The sequence below is a fragment of the Corvus cornix genome, chromosome 9, assembly GCF_000738735.6.
Source record: "Corvus cornix cornix isolate S_Up_H32 chromosome 9, ASM73873v5, whole genome shotgun sequence".
Taxonomy (NCBI): domain Eukaryota; kingdom Metazoa; phylum Chordata; class Aves; order Passeriformes; family Corvidae; genus Corvus; species Corvus cornix.
In genome coordinates, this window is record NC_046339.1 from 8316167 (window position 1) to 8339265 (window position 23099).

Consider the following 23099-nt stretch of genomic DNA (forward strand, 5'->3'; position numbering starts at 1 on the left):
GTCCCATTTGCCCATTTGTATCTTCCTCTAGGACAGTGCTTAAAAGTAGTTACTCTCCAACATGGAAGAATTTGTAACACCATCACAGCACAGAACTTGCAGTAGAAGTCCTGGGAAACATCATTACCTGGGGCTGCTGGAGGAAGTTTTTAATCTTTGACTAGAAGAAAAGCTTGAAAAAAATCTTATAAGCAAACCAAAAGACACAGGTCTGGGTTTGGTTCAAAGCTACAACATTTGCCTAGCATCAGTGAGCATTAATCATTTCTATCTTCCCCTAGCTTTATCCCAGGAAGTTCCAAAGCCTCTCTGGTCCGTACTCCAAGCCAGAAGGCAGCAGGAAGTGTTCACCCTCCTGGGCAGAAGCAAGGTACCATTTTTCTCTGGGACTGATATTCCAGCTGAGAAACCCCTTCTTTAGGGTGACATGAGCTGGTATTGAGTGGACAGCTGCAGGTTCATAGTCTACTTCAAAAAAGTTTATTGATGATAGGCACATTTTAACACTTCATGGGGTCAAGGGGAAGGTTTTAGGAAGCTGAAAAGCTGCAGGAACTTAACAACTATTTTGTTTCATTGCATCCCTTGCTAATATCTACAGAAGAGACTGGACAAGCCCTGGTTGACAAGAGCAGTCTTGTTCTCTGATAAAATCCGTATAGGCATGCAACTCAAGATCATATCAAAATATACACCAGCCAAGTGTCTGGAACACATTTATTTTGGGAAAGTTGACTCAGACATTTCCCACCTTCTGTGTGATTGCGCTTGTGGTTTTCACTTTTACTTTTTCTTTTTTTTTTTTTTTTTTAATTAGAAGATACAGTTATTCATAGCCTCTAAAATTTAAAAAAGAAAAAAGCTTAATTGTTCAGTGTTACATGAAACAATGCCAATCCCCTACACAGGTCACCAAAGATGAACATTTGCACACACCATACAGTTCTTCATTACTTGAATTAATTGAATTGCCAGGACAATTTAAATAAGGATGTGATAAAAGAAGAAAAAACAAAAGAAGCAAGTCAGTTCATCTACTCTTGGTTCTCCTCTTAAACTGCTATAAATTCGATTCCTTGCAGAGGCCCGTTTCACTGCAGAAGAATTAGGCCTTACAGTTTTGCTTCCCAAGGTTTTCTACCAAGGGGGAGAAAAAGAAAGGCAATTACTATAGCCATCTGTCTGGCACAGCTTCTCCTCCTTCCCAGCTCTCTAGGGAGGCTCGCTGCAACTGTGCTATCTAATCTTCAAGGGGAAAGCCTTTCAGTTATGCTTCATAGTTCCTCATTCAAAAATGAAACATGCTTGGGCTTCCACACTTACTTATTCTGTGTCTCACCCAGCTGTATCTGCTCCCACAGGAGGTCTGGAGGAGCCACACCAACAGACAATGATTAAAAGCAACAAAGAATATCTTTCCTCTTTTCTCTGAGCATACACAAACCAGTTTACATGCTAATGGCATCTAATTGTTTCCAACAGTGCTGGAAAAGCGACCTGCTGGAGTGAGCGACTGGACTGCACTGGGCAGATTGACACAGCATTGCCTGTTGCTCCACCAAGGACAACCAAAGGCCACCAGCCACAACAGGACATTGGGGCTTCTTTGTTTTTTTAGTGACTGAATGCTACAACTGCCCGGCCTTCTGCTGACTGCAGGAGAGGATGGCTTCAATCTGCCATCTGAAGTCACTACCCTTGGAATAACGCGTTACAAATTTCCAGGGCAAAGTTCATCTCCTCTTAATGACAGCCTAACATGTAATTCACAGGGAAGAAAGACAGCTGGGAGTGAAAGAAAATCTTTTCTAGAATAGTAGAGTACATCAGCCTACTCCTACTTTGTGCAAGCTCTGTCAAAAATTATGCTCAGAGCTTTCATAGCTGTGGGTTTAGAGGAAAATCAGATTGCTGATGTGATGGAAAAGGGTCATACAGGGTTAAGCCTGAGGCCAGATATTTCATTTTAAGAACATGAAAGGATACCTCACATTATGTGTTCTTATGCTTCTTAAAAAGTACCAAAAGCCAACACACAAATCCAGTTTGAAAGCTGCAGAATTCCCATAGCTCAGAACTTCTCCCAGGTCCTGAGTCTGCTTTGCTTGCCATGGACAGCAGCTAAGTCTAGCAGAGCTAAGTTAGATTTCAAGAATTAAACACACTAAGGAAACAAATTTGCACATTTCACTGATCAGGTTTAAGCAGGCTAAAAGACTTGAAAATATTTTGTCCTACCAGAATTCCCAGTTCAAGCCCTCAAGCAAAATATTTCACTTCGTGAAGGTGAAAACTTCAAGGTTAATACATCAGAGAAAGAAGCTCTTGGTTTGGATTCCTTTTTTAAATTTCTATTTATTTTTCTTTCTCACCATTTGTGCCCCTTGTCTACTTTCTGAAAAGGTTTGTTTATTCTCTCGGCCGAGGCAGACAAACAGCGAGGTCAGTTCCTGATACAAGCTGCTGTGCCACAGATTGCTCTAAAGAGGAGCTAAATATTCAGCTATAAACAGACAGGAAATCCCATCCTTTCTCTTATTCTTCTGCACATTCCTGCCACCTCTCTTTTTGCTAACCCATGTTGAGTCAGCTGAAAACTAAGCCAGGAATAAAGTTACTGTAAATAAGGTGAAGCAATCATTTCCTTAGAGATTGCTTCTCATCTGGGTTAGTTCTCTGCAAAGCTGCTTGAAGGTTGCAAGTGCTGGTAATGCATGGAAGGGGTGGGGGTTGGCAAAGCCAGGACTACCCCGTCCAGGAGAGAATCAGACTTAGATCAGCTTAGAGCAAAAGCCAAAATGAAGCATAGAAGACTGGTGTCATCTTTTCTCTCAGATCAATTTTTCACCAAGCACAACTGTAAAACCTACAAACAGTATTTGTTTAAATGCAATTTCTCTTCTCATTAAAGCAAAGTTTCATAGCAAAGTTTGGTAGCCAACTTCCAAAGACTGAAGATTCTTCTAAAATATTTAAATAACTCTTGTTCATGTTTGGAAGTATCCCTTTAAGTTGTTGGATTTTTAGTTGTAACAGCAACCCAATTTTGTGTACACTAAGGTAGTAGAAATCTGGGCAAGCAAGTTAGGAGCAAGACTCTGTCTTGAGTGATGCACTGCCAACGTGTTCCAATCCCTTGAGAAGGAGACAGATTGAGGTCATGGTGTGGAAGGAATTGCCTTGCAAGCTTTTCCAAACATCTCCATGAAAGGTTAGAGATGCACCTTTCTCTGAAGAGCTCAAAAACCTGTGAGTCTCAGTGTCTACCTGGACAGAAGCTGAACAAGTGCCTGATGTGATTTTCCATCATGCAGCAGATCTGCTCTGAAGCTTTCTCCTGTCATTACACTGAGTGGTGATTGGTATTCCTAAGGCATTCTGTGCAGCTTAATGATGGAGGTGCAGCTTTACATGAGCCTGGCTCTGCAGGCGCAGTAAACATTTCTGCTGGTTTTAAGTATTTTAGGGAAGACTGCTCAAATTTCTTTGGATCACTGCACTGTTCAATTAATCTCATTGACTAAATTTGATGCTCATTTTAACATAAAATTACAAGAGTGAAGAGGTCACAGACTGAAAAGACCTGTTTAGAGGCTGTGTTTTCCTGTGCTCCAGGAGTGGTTACAGACTTTAGTAAGTTGTTTTTACAGGCAGGCACAGTACACATTAGGAGTCTATTGTGGTTGACTGGGAAAGGAGAGAAAAGAGAGCTGTTCATATCAAAAACCTGAAATCTTGCCCGCCCAGCTGGAAACCTCCTCACTTTCAGTTTCTTGAGGAGGTCTGTTGGGCCACTGCAGTAAGCAGAAAAGACCACACTAAAGATGCAAAGCCATTAACACCCACCCAGTCTTGAAGCTTACTGAGTGAAAGACACAAGAGATGCTCAAAGCAATCATTGGAAACAACCTCCAAAGGAGACATTTGAATGCTGTCCAAGCAAGAAAGTAAGGACTACAGACAGGCCAAGCATCAAGGCACAGGGACACTGCGGAGAATTTTAATTCCCAGATATTTGCAGGTCCAACGTTGCCACTACATAAGAGGGAAATTTCCAGCTTAGCCTCAGGATCACAGCAGCCATTAACAAAGTGCAAGGACTTCCTGAGGATTTGCTTGCAGTGACTTTCAAGTCAGAAGGTGTCCAGTGTGTTCCGTCTTTGCATTGGAAATGCAAGTGAACCACAGTTAATTTACATCCAAACCTGAACTTCCCCCAGGCTTTAGATCCAGCCTTCCAGGTGGTTGCTAAATCGGCAGACCCCTCAAGCATGCGCACAAGGCAAAGTTAAGTCTATTGGCAGCTGCACTGAAACAAGAGGAAATGCTTGGAGTCCTGTTTTGTTAAACATTTAAACATGTATTCCTCTGATAGCAGATGGCCACAAAGTTCAGATACAGACGTGAAATCTGGGCCTGGGAAGCCCCAAGACTCAGAAGTAGTGAAGTTGACAGTTCTCAATCAGGCCTATCTACAGTCTAAAAATTAATTATTCACTTGTGTGTGAAACTGGCAAGCAGGCTGTTACCAGTCCAGGCAGGATGTGTCCCTGCTGCTACTACTACATGCAGTGCTGCTGCTGCTGCTGCCATGCACCCTCTAGGCTTTATGTCAGCTTTCTAAGCCCATGTCAAAATATTTTGGAATATACTTCCTTGGATGAAAAAAACAGATTTTGCTGCTTTTTCCATTTAACCACTTCTTCAAAACAGTCTTGGAGTGTTCTTGTTTGATGGAGATTTTTTTGTTTTTAAAGAAGTTGTCTTAAAATTGATTGGCAAAAAAAAATCTTTCTTCTACACAGGTAAACTCATTTTGATTTACTATTGGTACATACTGCAAAAATACATTGGTGTGTACAAATTTATACTTACAGTCACACTTCAAGGATTTCCATGACTGCCTACTCTCAAAACATACCATACATTTATGCACACATCTAGGAATTCTCCATTAATATTCCCCGTAAAAGCAAAATTTTACAAACTAATATAAAATTCTCAAAGCACTCTCCACTGTTCAGTTAGGTGACTTCATATCCCAGCCTATAATCAAGATACTTCTTACAATATTGCTGTAAAATCGTAAGAGATAGATAAGAAATTATTAACAAATCTTTACTCTACATTATTAATTATCCATAATCAGAAAAGATCTAAAGAAACACACCATACCACATCATTTGCTCAGCAAGATATTGCTTGATTTCACAGACCACCCCCTGGTGAGGGGATGCTACATCCTACTATCCACAAAACTGAAACTTCCCTAATAAAAGGCATTAAAGGCAAAAGTCTAATCTCAGCATTCAAGAAGTAAATCCAGATTTATAGCAGCACCACCTCTTGCCTAGTGCCTCAATAGTAAAAACTTCTTGATAGTTTCTGATTTTTGCCAGAGAAAAGTTAATTCATCTTCTTCCCAAAATCTGTCCTTCACAACAATGCTGGATTGCTAGAACACAAATTCCTGCTCAGAGAATAGAACAAAAGAACATTTCCATAATGTCATGTTAAAAACCATCCTGAATAAATAACAAAACCCATATGTGGCAAACTGCAAAGCTAAAATACGCTTACTACAATGCCTGGACACTGAGCTAATCAAGAGATACGGCAGACTGTGCAGCAGACTTCATTCCTTTCTCCCAGAGCTTGCCAGCAGACAGTTTCATAGCTGAAACTGCATCTTAGAAGAATTATAGCCACTGACTCTGCCCTGAGCTATTCCATCCAGCAAAATCATTTCAGAGCCTATTCACATAATTTCTGAGCTCAGGACCTGAAGGAATGGTTGCTTGCTCACTGCTGAACAGAGGCCAGTTCGCTCAAAAATATTTCCCTGGTTACTGTCACTGGGGACAAACAGTGAGCCACAGCAGCCACCACTGCTGCCAGCCGCACTCTCTGGGACAAATACTGCTCACAGCCGACCTCTCTGCCCAAGAGAGCTCCCAGCCACCCTCCTGCAGCCTTCTCCAAGCTGTCACCAGCAGTTCAGCTCAGATGCCCGTCAGAAAAAGCAACAGAAAGACACTGCAAAGAGCGATGGCTCCCCTTCAGCCCCTTCAGACACTCACAAGCACGTGCCCTCCCTGGTGAGGCAGCCTGGCTTCTCAGCAGTCCCGCTGTGGCAGTGAGTTCACCGAGGCAGAGGGGAGGGATGGAGAGAGGCAGCACTCCTTGGAAGCAATCCTGGATCCAACCAACAGTGCACCAAAGAGCTGACGCTCTCCTGGAGGAGTCTGCACAAATTGCTCAGTAACAGCTTCAAGGCAAACCACAGCAGAGACCTCTGACTCGCACCATGCCCAGGCTTTAACCCTGCCCAAGGTACAGCTGCCTCTTCCCACCGGGACAGCTCTCCACTCAGGCCCTTGGATACTTTGGAGGCATTCACAGCTTGGCACAAACAACAAAGGTACAGCCCAACAAGCAACAAAACATATTCACTTGCTCAGACTAAGGCATGGAAAGGGCTTTCATTAAAATAACTTTAAATAGTAGGGTATTCGGGGCCAAGGGAAACCAGCAGTGCTGCTGTGAATAGCTGTCTCGGAGTACTGTCCTGAAGGCACACCCACACACCAGAACATAGTGCTGTTATTTAAAGACAAAGGAGAAGACTGCACGAGACCTATGAATTTGGTAGGAAACATGACCTAAGGTTTTGAACAGGGGAGTAATCACTTTACATATTTAGGTCAATGAATACTTCAGGACACAAGTTTTCAGTGCATGAAGGGAGTACACATGTGGCTTGATAAAGGTAACATCACACTATAGCAGTCTGAAGCAATTCTGAGAAGCAATACTTTAACACTAGGTTAACTCATAAAATTTACTGTCCCTGTACTGCCACAACCCCCAGCAGCTATGTAGCTTTAGATGCAAGTCACTCTTTACCCAGGGTACAGTAGCTGTGTGCTAGGATGTGTGATGCAGCGGTAATATCTTGTTTGTTCTGTATGTCCTGCCATCAGTCAGGCTCCAAAAAGACATGTGTCATTCATTTTATAGATAGGGAAACTGGCACAGCAAGAGGAATCCACATCAACCTCAGTTTTGCCCAGCTGTAAATTGAGAAGCAGACCACAGTTGTTTGTACAGACAGGCTACTGGACAGTGGATCTGCCTTAAGGAAAATACACCCAGTGTTTCCATCCTTGTCCCATCAGCCAACCAACACAAACTGTGACAATGCTTACAGTATAGCATAAAAAACTGACAGGATTTTCTATGTAGTTACAAAGAAATGCCAAATCTAAGCAGAGCATCACCATGCTTGGTCTAAGATACATACGAGAGCTTATGACACCTGCAGCATTACAGACACACATTACTTTGTGGATAAAGGTAGATTAGAAGAGTGGCAAGATGCATGGATTTTGCATTGCACTTCCTTTCTCAGCCTCCGCTACACTGCCTGCCAAACAAGTGAATTCACCGGCTGTAGCGAGTGTGTCATGTTACTCTCTGCTGCCTGTACCAGTATAAATGTCCACGTGTAACCAATGCACAAATTCTGTCTCCCATTCCAGACACATCTTGCTCTCCTGGGAGCTTCCCCTCCAGCTCTGCCTGCGCAGAGCGAACAACCCACAGCCCCGTTACCCACCGAGCCCACCTCGGCTGCGGGGGAGCCGAGACAGCAGCAGAGGTTGTGCACAGCTGGCTCCCCAGCCAGGTCTGGGGTAGCGCACTGCCCTCTCCCGGCCCCATCCGTCACCTTCCGGCCGGGATTGGCCTTCCTAGGAGCACAGTGGGACAAGTTCCAAAGCGTTCTGGGCAAGCGTCACGTTTGTGCCAGTGGCTGATAAATGTGCCAGATGATTACAGCCTAAAAAGCACTTTAACCCTGTGTGTAGAGATGCTGCAGAAGTAGCAGATCCAGCTGTGGAGTCAGAAGATTATATGCTAATCTGCAAGTGAATGTAAATTACTAACCTTATGTGGATTCCTGATATAAGGAGAGGAATGAACTCGCCATAGAAGTGGCACCAAGAAATTCCTCTCAGGCCACTACATTCTCCTGAGGCAGCACTTTGAGTTTCATAAGCTAAATTTACACGTCAGACATTTTTTCATTTGGGTAATTAGTACAGGTCATTTCAGTATGCATCTGCAAAACGTCTTTGCCAAGCTACAAAGGCTTAGTTGTGCTTCTCTCAGCAGAACAGTATTTTGTACTATCCAAATACTGTCCCACCAGCATACAACCTATAGAATAGGGTAACAGTGATATTTCTGCTTTTGTTACTGGGAAGCAACTGCACTGCATATTTAAGTTTACTTTGAAAAAAGATAACATTCAGGACATGATCCTCTTTGGCCATAATATACCCCAGTTTCATTGAAACAACTTGCACCATGTCAGCATCTGTCTCCACATGTTCATGTGTTCATACCTGTGGGTGTGGGCCTCCAAAAGCATAACAAGGAATGGCTCATACCCACGTGTGTCTAACTCAGAGATCATCTTCACAGATTCTTTCACTGCAGGCCCAGAGAGGACCACGAGGTTCATTGTGTTTGACTTGTTGAACACACAAGATGTTCATGGAAATTGGATTAAACCAGCATTTTAGAAAGCTCTTTAATCTTACGTTAAAGACTTCAGGCAACTGCAAATCCACTGTTTCTGCTAGAGCTGGCCTAACACAAAGCAACAGGCTTGTGTTTCACAGCTCCCATTTTAACTCACAGCCCATTGATTTTTATTGTGGTTTTGACTTGAAAATTTAAGTTGCTCCCAATTTCATCCACTCTCTGACAGATGTCACTTCTTGAGTCTAGTGGTAAAGTCAAGGGAAAATGGAACAGAGTATTCCCTTCCCTTACCTCTTCCCATCTCACCTCAGCTTTTCCCAATGCTAGCAAATTATGACCTCACTAATTAACAGGATCCCAATGTAAAAATCAGGTCTTTCCTCCTGTAGACCTCCTCAGAGGGGCCCCCAGAAGCACACTGTCTCAAGGTAGCTGCGGAGAGAAACAACGGACTCTACACAATTCAATGTGAATCAAGCAGAAGCCATTTTATTGATGAACTACTGTCCCTAATATACAGTTTTTGCTTTCCCTATATGCAATTATGCATATTTATTATTGGTTAAGGCCTATTTTCACACACTACTTTATGCTTTATGATTGGCTCTTGTATGTGTGTCACATTGTCTGTTGTGTATGTCACAACTGTCCTTCAGTTTGCATTTTCTTATCCTTTTCTTCCTTTTTCTCAGGATTATGCTACACTGCTTGTTCCTCATTCACATTCTCCCCTGTGCTGCTTGTTCCTTTCTCACAGCCTCCCCATGGACTCTTCCCTTGTGTACCTGCTCAAGTCCTTCTGTCTTAAGTGCTCTGGTTTTCCTATTTTATGGCTGGTTCACGATATGTCCATTTTCTAGTAAAAACATGGTTTCCACAGGTAGTGACTCAGGAGTTCAGACAAGTAGCCTAAACTGAGCAATCCCCAATTTAATGACTCACAGGCACAGGTTCTGAATATGAATTAGGCATTGACTCTGTGCAAAACAAAGATGCTGGGATATTCCAGTTTAGAAAAAGGTGGAAAAAAATGCTTGCTCAATAATTCTTGTCTGTTGTAAAAGCCTGGAGGATTTTTTTCCCCTTGAAAAATGGAGTTAACTAATAGGATCAGAAATCTGTGCAACAAGACACTTGGCATAGTCCAAATATTCATATATAGCTGGGCTGCTCCAACCAAGCATTTATTTATCATTCTTTTATACTTGATCGTGAGTATTTTTAGCAGATAAATTGAAGGTGGTGAAGAAGGAAAGTCCATATCTTAGAAACCTCACCGAGCAGGCTAATCCACAGCAAGATTCAGGTAATAAAGCAGCAGCACAATTTGTATAAAAAATCAATACATTAGCACAGCAGAACTGGGCCTTTAAGTGAGGCTTGAAGCAGCAGAACTGTCTGAAATTGGAGAATAAGCTCTGTGGTCATTACTGGGGTGAGAGCTCTGCACAGGCGCTCTCCAACCTCCCAGCATACTCAGCACCATTTTCCCCTGACATCTTCTCCCCAGACAGTTTACACTACAATTTAGGTAATTAAAAAAAAGCGAACTGTGCTATTATATTGTGGTAATAAGTCCCACAAGTTAACAAAACATTTCCAATTATAGAAATCCGTCTATCCATGTTTAATGCTCTTCCATTTAATTGAGCTGTTTCTTGTTCTTGTATCATGGGAGAAACGGAAAAACATAGATACCCACAAGGCCTCTGCTATAACTTGCCATCTGAGAATTTGTTCTCTTGATCTTTGCAGTACTACATCTCTCTCAGAAATCTTTTAAATGAAAATCAAGCTGTGCCTTCCCTATTTCCCTCATAATTGTCTGGACTTTTCTGATTAGGTAAACAGGGTTTTAAGTATTTCTCAACCACAGCAGAGCACGCTGCATATGAATGGGAACAGGTGAAAAGAAACACAAGCATCTAAGATAATCATCTTTTCTCAGAAAAACCTCTGTGCAAACAGAATATTTTATTTCAGCTATGTTATATGCACTGAGAGCCAGCTGAAAAAAGTTATCCCCAGTCCCCTAGGTAGCATTTTATATTAAAGAGAAGAAATACTGAATTCAAATACAGCAAGAACAATTTTGAGCAATGCACAAGGAGGCACCGTGACTGAGTCTCAAGGGATTTACAAGTACCTTCCACTTATACTGCAGACTTTGGTCTTCACATGAAATAGTCACTTTCTCCAGTAACCAGCACCTTTGTGGAAAGGTCAGTCACTTGGGAAAGGAAAGCATTTCTCATTTATTTTACTACTAAAGGTGGAGAAGCTCCAAAAAGTCCAAGAAATTTCAGCCCAAATTCATTTCAGATGGGATTTCTTTCCAGAGATACCACCGTAATTCCTTAACTGCTCCAGTACTTCAGTCCCTTTTCCTCCCTGAACAGATGGATCTGAAGAATTGGTTTTCAACTTCAGCAGTCAGAGAGACACAGCAGGACTAAGAACAAGCTCCCTTGACTGCCGGACAGACAAAACTGCAGCATTCCTCTGTCCTACAGAGGACAAAAGCAGAAACACTGCTAGCACAACAGACAGGTCCCCATCCTACTGGCAAGGAGGCTCTTGTCTGGTTTTGCAGTAACAGCAAAATCCTGAAAAGCCTCAGTAATAAACTGCATACTCCTTAGTGTCTGCATATTCACTACCCTGATTTAAGCAGCCACCAGCCTTGAGCACAGATGAAAAACACACATTTATTCCCTTAAAAATATATAATCTGCTTGCAGCCTCAAGCTCCACAGCATGCAGAGACATAGTCACAGCCAGCACAGGATCATTCATCCATGTAAAACCCCCGTAGGTGTGTGATCCCATTGGAGGACTTGAGCATCACAACAAGGCAGGCTAATTAGGAGCATCTGGGGACAAAGGGGCCAGTTTGGCAGGAGGTGTCCTCAAGCATTAAAGATGTTCACCAGCAGTGTGGTGACATAAATTGCTAGGTCAGTGCTGAAAGGACACGTGAGCCACTGTCCAAGAATGATGTATTTCATGTCAAGAGGCTATGCTTTGCTTTCAGCTTCAGTATCTGTTTCATGAGGAACTGAGAGCACTCCAACAGGGATCAGCCCTGGACTGGAGTCCCTGGCACATCTCTGCCTGGCTTTCTGGGGGCTCCTTCCCTTTGGTTCTCATAGCCGTGCTATAACCAGCACCTTGGAGCGGCAGCTCCCAGAGAGTCTCAAGGTCACATAGTGGTACTCAAAATAGCACCATTTGTACACCAGACCCCAGAGGGCCCTTCAGTACCTGCAGGCAGCTCATATAGCCTGTTGCAGGGAGCCAGGGCTGTGGAGCTCTGAGCAGGCATCATGTGGCCATAAGGAAACTGCCCTTCAGCTGGCCCCTCACAGCATCACTTTCTTTTTGTGAGCATTCACTATTTTCATCCCTTTACCTAAACAGGAGCCTACAACCACACTTCTAACCACTCATCAGAACAAATCATGTTGATTCAAAGAAAGCCTTGAAACTTGCATGATCCAGGAACTGGAATAGCTTGGCACAACACTGCTTGCTGTGGGGTACTGCTGATAAAAGGCAGGTAAGCTGCAGGCCACTGCAACCATGTGGCCTCTATTTCTGCCATAGTTACCTGCATGCCTTCCATATCTTCTCATTATGATATTTAATACACAGAATTGCCACAGAATATTCACAGGGCTCCACAGACAGTCTGTATGTGTGTCTTGGGGATGGACAATGTGAAAATTGCTTCATATTTTGGAGTGCTTGAAGTACTGAGTAAACATCAGCCAATTAACCCTTAGCAACACTCCAGCTGGATCTTTAAATTGGAGAAAGGGTACTCCCCTAAGTGATAGTAAGTCAGAACATGCCACAAGGATCCTGCATTGCCACTATGTTCAGAGGAAGTCAGCCTGAGAAGAAGGCACACATCCCTAGAGTTTGTCAATGAGTCTTTGCTTGTAGGACTAGCAAGATGGGGCAGACAGAATCCAAGTTCTCCGGGACAGATCATCTTTCTGCCTCTGTGTTTATGCAGCACAGACAACTAAGGGAAACTGGTCTAGTCATCAAAGTAGTAATATGAAGTAGTCATAACCACATCATCAGGATCCACTTTTGATGGAGACAAGAAATTTCCACTCCCACTTTACAGATAAGAAAACACAGGCCAAAAAACCCCCCCATGATGAACACAAGGTCAGAGTCAGTTCAGAACAGGAGAAAAGAACCCAGGCAGAGTTGTTATGAACTCCTGTGCCACCTTTCCAGCTCCTCAGCCCCCTTCTAATATTGTCACCACACATAGAGCTGCCCCAGTGTGTTCTCACAGCTCACACAGCTCTAACACCTGCAGCTGAAGGCACCTCATCCTCAGCAATAACTGAACTTCTGCCCCTCTGGCAGCTTCACTGGCAGAATTTAATACTAAAGTGGCGAAGATGTTTTCTGCCTCACAAAATGACAACAGGCTCAGGCTGATCTGACATGCTATCTGTTCTCTAGCAAAAAATGATTTTCCAAGGGATTTCCGCCCATAATACTACACCAGGTAGTCTCTCAGCATCAGAGGCAGAGAAGATGTTTCCCTGGGAACAGTAACCATGGCAAAGCCCTTACCAGTCTCTTCCCCTCTCTACTACAGGAAGAAAAAGAACAGCAGATGCCTGAGCTCTCCCTCCAACAGGTCCACAGGCCCACGAAGCCATAAGCAACCTGATCAAATATTCAGGAAGGAACTTCGATGAATTCTGCTGTCTTTTACTGGATACCAGATATTTCTGCCCTGCTGCACTGAACTCGGAATGCCTCAGTACAAAGAGTGCAACTGGAAACATCAGTGTTACTGAAAGGTCAGCCAAATACAACAATGCATAGGTAGGCACTGAGCCCAAAGATCAGCATGGATGGATCACTCACAGAAGCAGCGGTACAATGGACTGGCTTTGCAGTTTTCAAACCCTGACATTGTGCATTAGAGCCCTATTAAAGAAAGCATCTGCAAGCCCCAGTTTGTAAGCAGCGGCTGCAGCCGATACCCTGCTTCTGGTCCACCTCTTTTTCTGCAGAATATTCTCGATTTACCAGATCGAATGCAGCTCTCTTTGCTGAAGAGCTAATTAAATCATAATCAACAATTCAACTTCCAAGTAAAATCATATTGCATGCTTTTGGGAGTCTTTTCATCATGTACTAGTGAACATGTTATAAATTTCTGGATTTGAGGTTTACTAAGTATTTATTCGAGTTAATAGGGTAAATGAAAGGGGACTGTTTTAAAAATCTTCCTCTCAATGACAAGAGAGAAAGTGTTCTATGATTCAGCAATCTTGATATGCAGCTAGACGGTCAACAGCCTAGACTTCAGCTACATCACTCTACTTCAGAGTTAACATGCAGTTAGCACAAATTGCCAGGACACCAGTACCTCATACTAGCAACCCCCTGAGAATAGAATACTGCCCTGTACCTGGGCTGACTCACACAGAGCACAAAAAACTCCATTGTGCAACTTTCTGAATACAGTGAAACCAGAATCTTTACAGAGAGGAAGATATTGACCTTCTACATAGTAATTTAGGAGCACAGAGTGACAGGCTCAGCTGGGTCATGACACCCACTGCTCCAACTCTTAACATTCATTTAAAATAAGTATTTTCCATGCACAGCAAATACCTACTCCTGACATATACAGAAAACTCAGTGTCTAACACCCGAATGAAATATTTATTCAGAATGAGTCTAACATTCATTTTAACCTCCTTTAGGTCAAATCACTGCAAATATCCCAGAAATATACAGCCAAGTCAAACGCTGCAGTCACACCTGAGTTAATACCCAAATCCAGCCAGTTGCCTCTACTTATCACTGACTCCTCAGAGAAAGCATTAAGAATACAATCTCTTTTTGCAAATTGCCTGGGAATGCAATGCAATTACCACTACTATGCTATTTAATTTAAAGATGCTGCACATACCTTTCTTTGCCATGCGCTCCAGTCTAAGGCATCCTCCTATAAAATCATGATAAGATTTCATTTCTCCTTCTGTTATCCGGACAGCAGTGAAAGGCAGATTCCTGGGAACCTGTTGTCCACATTTCTGACACCGAGAAGCCATTGCCACAGATCAGGAGACTCTTGTCAGGAATCTGCTCTCTGTTTGCTGGAATCCAGCCTGATTCTTCAGCCGTCAGTCCAGCCTGGTGACTTTATCCCACTTAGTTCACTCAAGGTCACCCTCGCCAGCAGGATGTTCACCATTGCAATTGGCTAAGACTTTTATAGGCTTACTGACTGTGTTTGTTTCTCCCTCCTTGCTTTCAATATCAGTTTACTTTAATCTCTCATTCAGAATGAAAGCTGTGAACCTCAGCACAGCCCATGCCCTGAATGGCTTCCTTATCATTAATTTAAAGCTGTCTTATAAGCAACAATGAAGAGAGAGGATCCCAGAAGCACATTGCAAGATCACAGAATGGCTCTTAATGAGCATGCCAGCTATGTTCACAAAGAATTTTTCTTTGAGAAAGGGTTTTTCTTCATGATTTTTGGTCCCTTTCAGGCTTATGATTTTATGATTCTTCATCTCTGAGAATGGATTTTTTTACTTCTGCATTTCAGCTTGGATGGTGCAAGGAGACTGCTCTGCAGAGCTGCTCAACCAATTGCTCACACGTCTGGCAGTGGCACTGGGAGGCTGCAACTGTACAGAAAAGCCCTCTGCTGCTGTGCACAGTCCCTGCTCATAAGATCTGATAATCGAAATGAACAGAGTAGCAAATGGAGGACAAGGGAAATATTGCTGGCAGACATGCTCTGCTAGCTGTGCAATCCCCCAACTAATTTTTTTTAAACAAAGAAGTTGGACCCATTAGTTAGACACCAAAATCAGATATTTGAAACACACATTTAGAAATCCCCCTTTGAAGGGGCTGGATATTTTAGCTGACTTTTTTTCCCTTTTAACAATTACCATAACACAAATCACTGGTTAGAGAGCCTTATGAAGAAACTAGTTCTTGGGGAACTGAGCTCAGAGAGCACTCAATCCTGATACAGTGAATTAAAAAGGAGCTTTCCCTAGGATCGGCAGGGGACTGCACAAGAGATGCACAACAGGCACAAGGCCAGCACTGGTGACAGTGCAAAGAATACAGTGAGAACCCAATGAATTAGGGGTGAGCTGCCACCCAGAGCTCAACTGCAGTGACCTGAGGACAGAACGAGTTTCCTGCAAGGATCTTACACACAGACTGAGAACCTTTGCCTTCCTCTGCCTCAGTCACTAACACCTGTTGGCACTTTACATAGTGCCAGAACATCCAGCGCTGTTCAGCTCGTGGCCTGCTCAGGTCACAGCTGATCCCTAGGCATGGAGTGGGAAAGCATAAGGCTAATTAATCCAAATCAGAGAGTGACCTAGAGGGGACAAAGAAGTTCAGGAGAAAAAAGCCTCCTATGGTGCCATGACTAAAATGGTGAGTAACTGGCTGGACTGCATTGAATGCCTGTAAGCTGAAATATACAGAAGTCACCTCCCCCACCTCTACTTCTTTCCCATTCCACAAACTTGCAGCTTCTCCCCTGCCAGCTCTGCTACCTCAGCCACCCAGGGAGAGCTGCTTAAGTTTCCTAACCCAGCACACACAAACTGACCATGTAGTCAAACAGCTACCAGACTTGAGAACTGAGTCTCCGATCATCTTCTTTTGATGAAATGAAGCTATAAGGGACATTTCTACTCTTAAAGGTAAAAGATTTTACTACCCTCACCTCCAAATTTGCTATGTGGCATGAAGTTGCTCACTCTCCTGCTGTTTACCTTTGCCAAAACCCTGCCTGCAAAGTGAGACCATTGATGTACTGAGCTGTTGAATAACTTGATTCATTACCATCTGTAAAATATTTATTAGAGCTTCCATAGAGAAATCCCTAGGGGACAGCAATATTTTACAGATAAGGACAGCAGTGGCACAGAAGGAAGAAATACTTTGTAGAAAACGGTCATGATGAGATAAGAAAACTAGAAACACAACCATGCAGTTTTATCTTTAAACATTTCCTCCCTCTTTTCGTTCATTACAGGGGCTCAAGGTGTCCTTCCTTACATGGGCAAACATGATATACCTTGGCAAATAAACTTTTCTGACAATATATTAATGTCTGACATACACAGAATAACTGCACTTCAACCTTGCACACAGAGATAAACAGTGAGGGAGAAGCCAGCATTTGTGGCAATACATTTCTGTCTGCCACCCTCCCTCATGAACGCTGTTCCCCACCGGTATCCACATGGCTTAGTAACAGGAGGATCTGTGACATGCTGTATTCCAAGGGGGAGATTTGATGCTGGACATGGATGCAGGAAGAAATCTGCCCTAGGTGTGAGCTTTGGAAACACAGGTAGCCACACAGCACACAAAAGGGAAATGATCTAAAACAATTTCCCAGTCCTTCCCTAGGAAAGCCTGATCCATCAGAATGCTACATACAAAACTCTGCTGCCTGGGGTACCACTGCCATCACCCAGCTCCAAACACAGAAATAAGCTGACACATTTAGCAACAAGGCACATGAGGGTTACCTCAGGGACCGAGTGCTGTGATGCAAGGGCTGGGATGAATGGACAGAAGGATCTGTTTACTCTCCTGTAAGTTTCACTGCATTTCCATTCGCAAGCTGGGCTAGCTTCTCCTGACACGCATGGAAAACCTCGGACATGGGAGCACTGAGACCTGCCCTGTTTCCTACCACACAAATGACCTCTTCTGTACTGCTCTGGCTGTATCTGCACAGGAGCTGCAGTGAGGGCTGCCTTGCAGGAATTCTTTTATGTAACATGTTGCCAAACACACACTCAGTGTGGATGATGGAGAATTCACAATTTTCCTCCATTAACTAAAAGGTACCAGTCTGACTGAAAGCAAGTTACTGCTCTTTGCATGCAGAAGGTTGTAGGGAAGGGAACAGGTACAGAAAATGATAGGCATGCTTCCCTGGCTCTTCTCTGTAATAACACAGAATGGAAGGGCATTACTTTCCTGCTGCTCCAAACAACCATAACAAAATGTTTGGAAAATCTAAGGAAGAGGACATTTTCTGCTCATGAATTGCCAGCATTGCCTAGCAACATAATCTGTCAATGGTCTGTCAATGAATAAGCAAGTAAATAAATGTAAGAAAGTGTCATCAGAAATTTAAAATAAATAAATAAACCCACGACAAAAATAAAAAAACTAAGAAACCCCACCCCACAACCCATGAACCAGATACTCTTAGATGCCATTACCCAAAACAGCCTGCAGAATTGCACTAGTTCCTGGTTTCATTAGAAATACCAGTTCACATTGGAATTGATGCTTGCTGGAAAGTGCTTGCTGCCATGACTGTGTGGCCAGAGGATGGCAACAAATTTAAAGTCAGCTCAGTTAAATAAGTTTAAGCCTCATATTTCTTCTCATGAAACAAGATGCTTCTGCATCAAAAAGCAGTGCTGTGATGGTTGGTATCACTGTTAAGCACGAAACATGCAACAAACATGTTGGATCTCGATGCTGAGCCCAAGGGAGGTAATTTCGTGTGAAGAATCAAGATTTGAGTTTGGGAATAGCATTTATCTGTCAGAGGAAGGAGGAAGAGAAGTCTTTTTCTGCTGCATGTGTAAATGAGGCAGCTAGAAAACACTGTAAAACACTTGCTGTTTGCAACTTAACCACACAGTCATTAAAGCAGTTGAGGGGAAACAGGCATCACTTTTCCATCAGAGCCTTGTAAGAACCATTAAGAAAGTTTAGTGTAGAAGAGACTGAAAAAATTACCTCTCTCATCTACCAACATTTTAAAAACAACATAAAAACCCAACAGCAAAAGATAGCTTATTTATTCACGAAGACCAGCAGCTCCCCCACCTACGTATTTAGTATTCCACAAATGTAAGAAATAAGTAATCTAAATCCAATGCCACTATAAAGACTGACACATACAGGAGCTAAGAAAATAATCTATATTTCTTTCCTGAAACCCCAGCTTCACATTTTCCTATTTGATGATGTTTTATCTGATGTGTGAACTAATCTTTGATAGCTATGCTGAAACACATTTTCATTTTGCATATACCTCCATAACCTTCGTTCTGCCTTCCCATCACCCAGATCATGAATCTGATAAGCCACGAGGCACTTCAGCAATTTGAAGCTTTATTTTCAGAGCACTCTTGGTGCTGTTAACATCCATTCCAGTGTTCAGCTAGGAAATAGAAACTGGTCTTTTTTATTAACTTCCATTTATTTTCTTCCAACTAATAAAAAGCAGATCAGGATTTCCTCTCCCTCCTTTTTTAATAAAGGGCTACATCCCAGGCATTGTTTTAAACCCCAAGGAGTTAAAGGAACAAGCAGAGGAAAACACATCTCTGTTCTTGAAATTCCTTGTAGCGTGCAGCACTGTTTCAATTGCAACAAGCAGTTCCTACACTAGAAGGCACTAATTCCAGTGCCATATGGCTTCAGAATCTCATTACACTGATCTGCTTAAAGTGATTTCTTAACGGACGAGCAAAACATTTTTGGTCACCTTCAGCATAGGGAAACAACAATTCTGTCACTGCTGACGCACATAAACTCCCACACAAACTGCCGAAAGCAGGAGTGAGTAGAGTGAAGATCAAACGACAACCTTAGCCAAAGAACTTTTGTTGTCATCTCAAAGCTGTGTAGACAGCACAGTTATTCAAGGACCATTACCATCATTAAAAAAAAACAAGGCAAAAAAAGAGAAAAAAATCCAAAGCAAATAAACAAAAATGCAGACAAAAAGAAACCCCCAAGCCAATGACATCACTGCTGGATTAGATAATATTCTCAGGAGATCAGCAGAAGCTTCACGGGCCAAGCACTGGGCACGAATTGCTGCTGCACCTGCAGGGTTTATTTTACCTGGCTCTCTTGACCTCTGCAACTAAGAGCAGATCACCAAGAACAGAAGGCATTTCTGTCCTGCTAGGCCTCTGCTTGGCAAGATAAATAAACAGATCCCAGAGTTACCAATGTGTAGCTGGCACAGGGGTAAAGAGTAGCTGGATCCAGGGTTTAGGCTTGGATGCAAAGTTATTCCAGTCTTGAGTATGAAAATGCTTACGGACCTAAGTGAGACCAAGAGCCTTTCTAAGCAATCCTACCCAAAACATAAATGGCCCTTGGCTTAAAGTCAGGGCAATAAACTGAAAGACAAGTAAATGCAAAAGAAACACATAAGAGAGACACTGGGTAACCCAGAGAAGATCGTGATCTATAAAACCAGGCATATCAGATCCCCAGTCTCCAACACTCCTAAGCTGTATCACCAGTGCAGCACCAGTGCACAGGCACAGTCTGTGTCGTGGCCCTCCAGCAGCACCGTGAGAGCTGGAAAGGACAGACTCTGGACATTAAGAAGGGAACATGTTTTCCTCCTCTCTACTCTGCCACTGACACACTGAGTCACCTCCTGATCCTAGCTATCATCCACAGCACTGCACTGGATTCACTGTGCTATTCCTCTTTCTTTCCCCCTTCACCTTTTTCTCCCTGCAAGGAACCTCTGGAGCACTTCCAGTGCAGAACAGCTGCTGGATCCATTCAGCCAAGACCACCAGGACAGCTTCTTTCCCTGAGGAGCAGCTGTGCACATTCCCTGATGGAAGCAGCATTTATTTTTTTGCTTGCAATTCATAACTTGAAGCACATAAAGGAGAACCAGAAAGACACAGGGATAAAAATAGCATCTGTGAGCATCACAAGGGCCGTTGATACTCCAGGCTTTTGGACACATGCCAAATGTTAGCTGAACAGGAAGAAAGAGCTTCTCACATTACAAAGTACAGTAAAGGCATTTCCAATGTTTTCTTGCCATCTCTCAAGCACTCAACATCAGTTACCACAAAGGGTAGGAGGTTGGGCTGTAGGGACTATTGATTTTTCCCTGTTCGCATGTCTGTGCACTCAGTTACTGTGCAGTCCACAAGGAAAAGGCAGGTCTTGTAGAGATTTTCCTAGACACTGTTTTGCCTGACTGGGCTCTCAGCTGGCAGATACACATCAAACACACTCCTTTAACATCCCCAGGGCAGGGCTTCTGTTCATCTAGGGAACTGAGGATAAAATCAGTCAAAGAGGAGTTACTCCCTCTGCTTTGGCAATTGTGAAGTACACCTCCATTTTTTTCCCCAGGCCAGGACTGCTGTCAGAAATCAGAGGTCTGTCCTGAAGGACCTGCCCACACAGGCGTTTCTCTGTGCTGAGCACCAGCAAATGAGAGGCTGGAACACTCTCCTCTGTGTGCATCCACAAGTGCAACCACACAGGGCAGCTGGATGCTTGCACCCCGGTAACAGGAATTTGTCCTGCTCAGTGCATAATACGATAGAGCTGTTCCTTCCTCATATCCACCCACAGCCTGAACCCCTGCACCATTCCCACCCCAGTTTACCCACCCCAGCTTTGTCACTAAGCCACCAGCTTTAACAGATTTAAGGTTCTAGAAAGACACAATCTATGGGGTGATTTCCCAAGTTACACCAAAGCCTGGTGTGAAGCGGAAAAATAAAGGTATGGATAATCTGCTAGCATGCGCACCGGTGTGCACCATGTGCGCTTCCTTCACCTCTCCCCGCCCACAGCTCTGCATCCAACACCAGGCACAGCAAGGCAAGACGTTGCCTCACCGCACACAGCCACACCCTCAGTCCTCTCCCTCTCCTCTTCAGCCAGCACAATTATTGGGTTTTGTCACCATACCCAATCTTGAATATGTAAATAGGATAAATTTACAGGAAACCAAGAGTTTCAATCCTTTGTCGAAACCAGGCAAGAGCTGCTAAAATTATACGGAAAAGGGCCAGCTGGGATAGAAAAAAGCATGAGCATAAAAGCCTCATTTTCTTTCATACCAAGACTAAAATTATTCATGGATCTATATTAACAGGCAGTATACCCCCACAGTAAAAAAAGACATCTGCAAGTCAGCTTCAGGTGCAGAAACAGTATAGAGCTGCACCTGAGAGAACTTTTCCTACAAGAAGCAGCACAAGGATTTCTCTGCAACATTGCACTAATGCACAAACACCTTGTCAACTCCAAGTGTCCCACTAGCAGCACATGCAGCAGTCATGTGCTGGGATGTGCTGAGTGCTGTCTGCACGAGGTTAGACCTCCAGCCCACAGGAAATAAGGACAGTGCTTTGACTTCAACAGAACCATGGACTTAAATTGCCTAAAGCTGAGTGGTGGACTGTTCTGATGAGATAAGGAATTGCTCTTTAGTCTGTCAGGAAACCTCATTACAAATGCTTTCTGCTGACCAGCACAGATTAACTCAATAAAACGTATCTGAATCCAACATCCGTTTATGGACCTTAGTCCCAGTAGGCATAAATTCACTTCATGGCATGTAGCACTAAATAATGCTTTGTACTTCTCCAGTGATTCTCAGCTCAGCACTCTGGCACCACAGAGAAATTGTTACTCCCATGAAATAGACTATTTCCTTTCTAATTGCCAATAAAAGGATACAGTTTAAAAAGAGTATTTTTGCTTAGATTTAGTTGAGCATGCATCTGAGAACTATTTGAAGAAATCTTGTGGGGGAAGAAATAATTTTACCTGAAGTTTTGCCCCACAAGAGCCTAAAAATGGGGAGGAATGATCTAAAAGCATATATCCATACATCCCACACTGGCTTGAGAGCCCTTTGAATTGGCTTAACAATAGTTTCGCCCTCTCTTTAACCACTTCTTTGCTGCTCCTTTTTAGCATAAATGCACATAATTCTACACAATATTTTCCTGTCTCTTGTTTAAATATACTTGCTTCAAGAATAGCAATCAATTGTAAAACAAACTCCAAAAAAAGCAATATTTTTAATTGTATCAGAAGCCTTATAAGAACCCACCAATGAACTTTAAAATCTCAGTACAAATAATGAAGCATGAGAAAAAAATTCTTCAGCTGGGAACTGAATCCCAAGGTATTCACACAGTTTGTCTAAGATCAGTTGCAATTACTGCAGTGAAGTTGGAAAATGAAGAAATATCTACTAACATACTAAGAAATATCCCTTTCTTGGCTACAGCCTTAAGCATGGCACATAAAATGTTTCTCAATGTTATTTTATAGCATTTGTAGATATCCCCATCTTTTCAACACTGAATTTAAAATAGAGTTTTGCTCATTAAAATTTTGCATTATTATTTGTATCAGTCTAATTACTGCTATGCACACATTCAGGGTCAGCAGGTCTCACAGCGAAGGCTGCTGAACTGAGACTGCTAAGAATGAACTAATTGGGTAAAATAAAAACAAAACACTAACAAGGAGTTTTAAAATCAGGCTCAGTGACCGATCCCAAATGTCAGCACTTGCAGTGGACACGGCAGGTATTTTAGAGCATTTGGGCTCTATTGAGGAAATATTTTGTGTTTGGCAGCAGCATGGACTCGGGGTCTTGAGTACACCAGTCAGCCTGAGCTGCCAGAGCATTCTCACCTGAGGCTCCCACCAGCACACCCTCCACCCAGTGCTTCAGCTAC

The 23099-nt window shown here is 43.0% G+C and overlaps 1 protein-coding gene across 9 annotated transcripts in view; it reads right to left on the reverse strand.

The window, feature by feature from the left end:
• Positions 1–23099, reverse strand: part of MCF2L2 (MCF.2 cell line derived transforming sequence-like 2) — a 159965-nt gene that overhangs the window by 124783 nt on the left and 12083 nt on the right. For 7 of the 9 annotated variants that reach the window (XM_010397299.4, XM_010397306.4, XM_019284639.3 and 4 more), the window contains exon 1: positions 14510–15183. The exons of the other annotated variants lie outside the window; for them this stretch is intronic. In XM_010397299.4, coding sequence (XP_010395601.1) covers positions 14510–14651 — 142 coding nt within the window. In that variant the 5' untranslated portion in view covers positions 14652–15183. Of the gene's footprint in view, positions 1–14509; positions 15184–23099 lie in introns of those variants that run through there. 9 annotated transcript variants of the gene reach the window in all.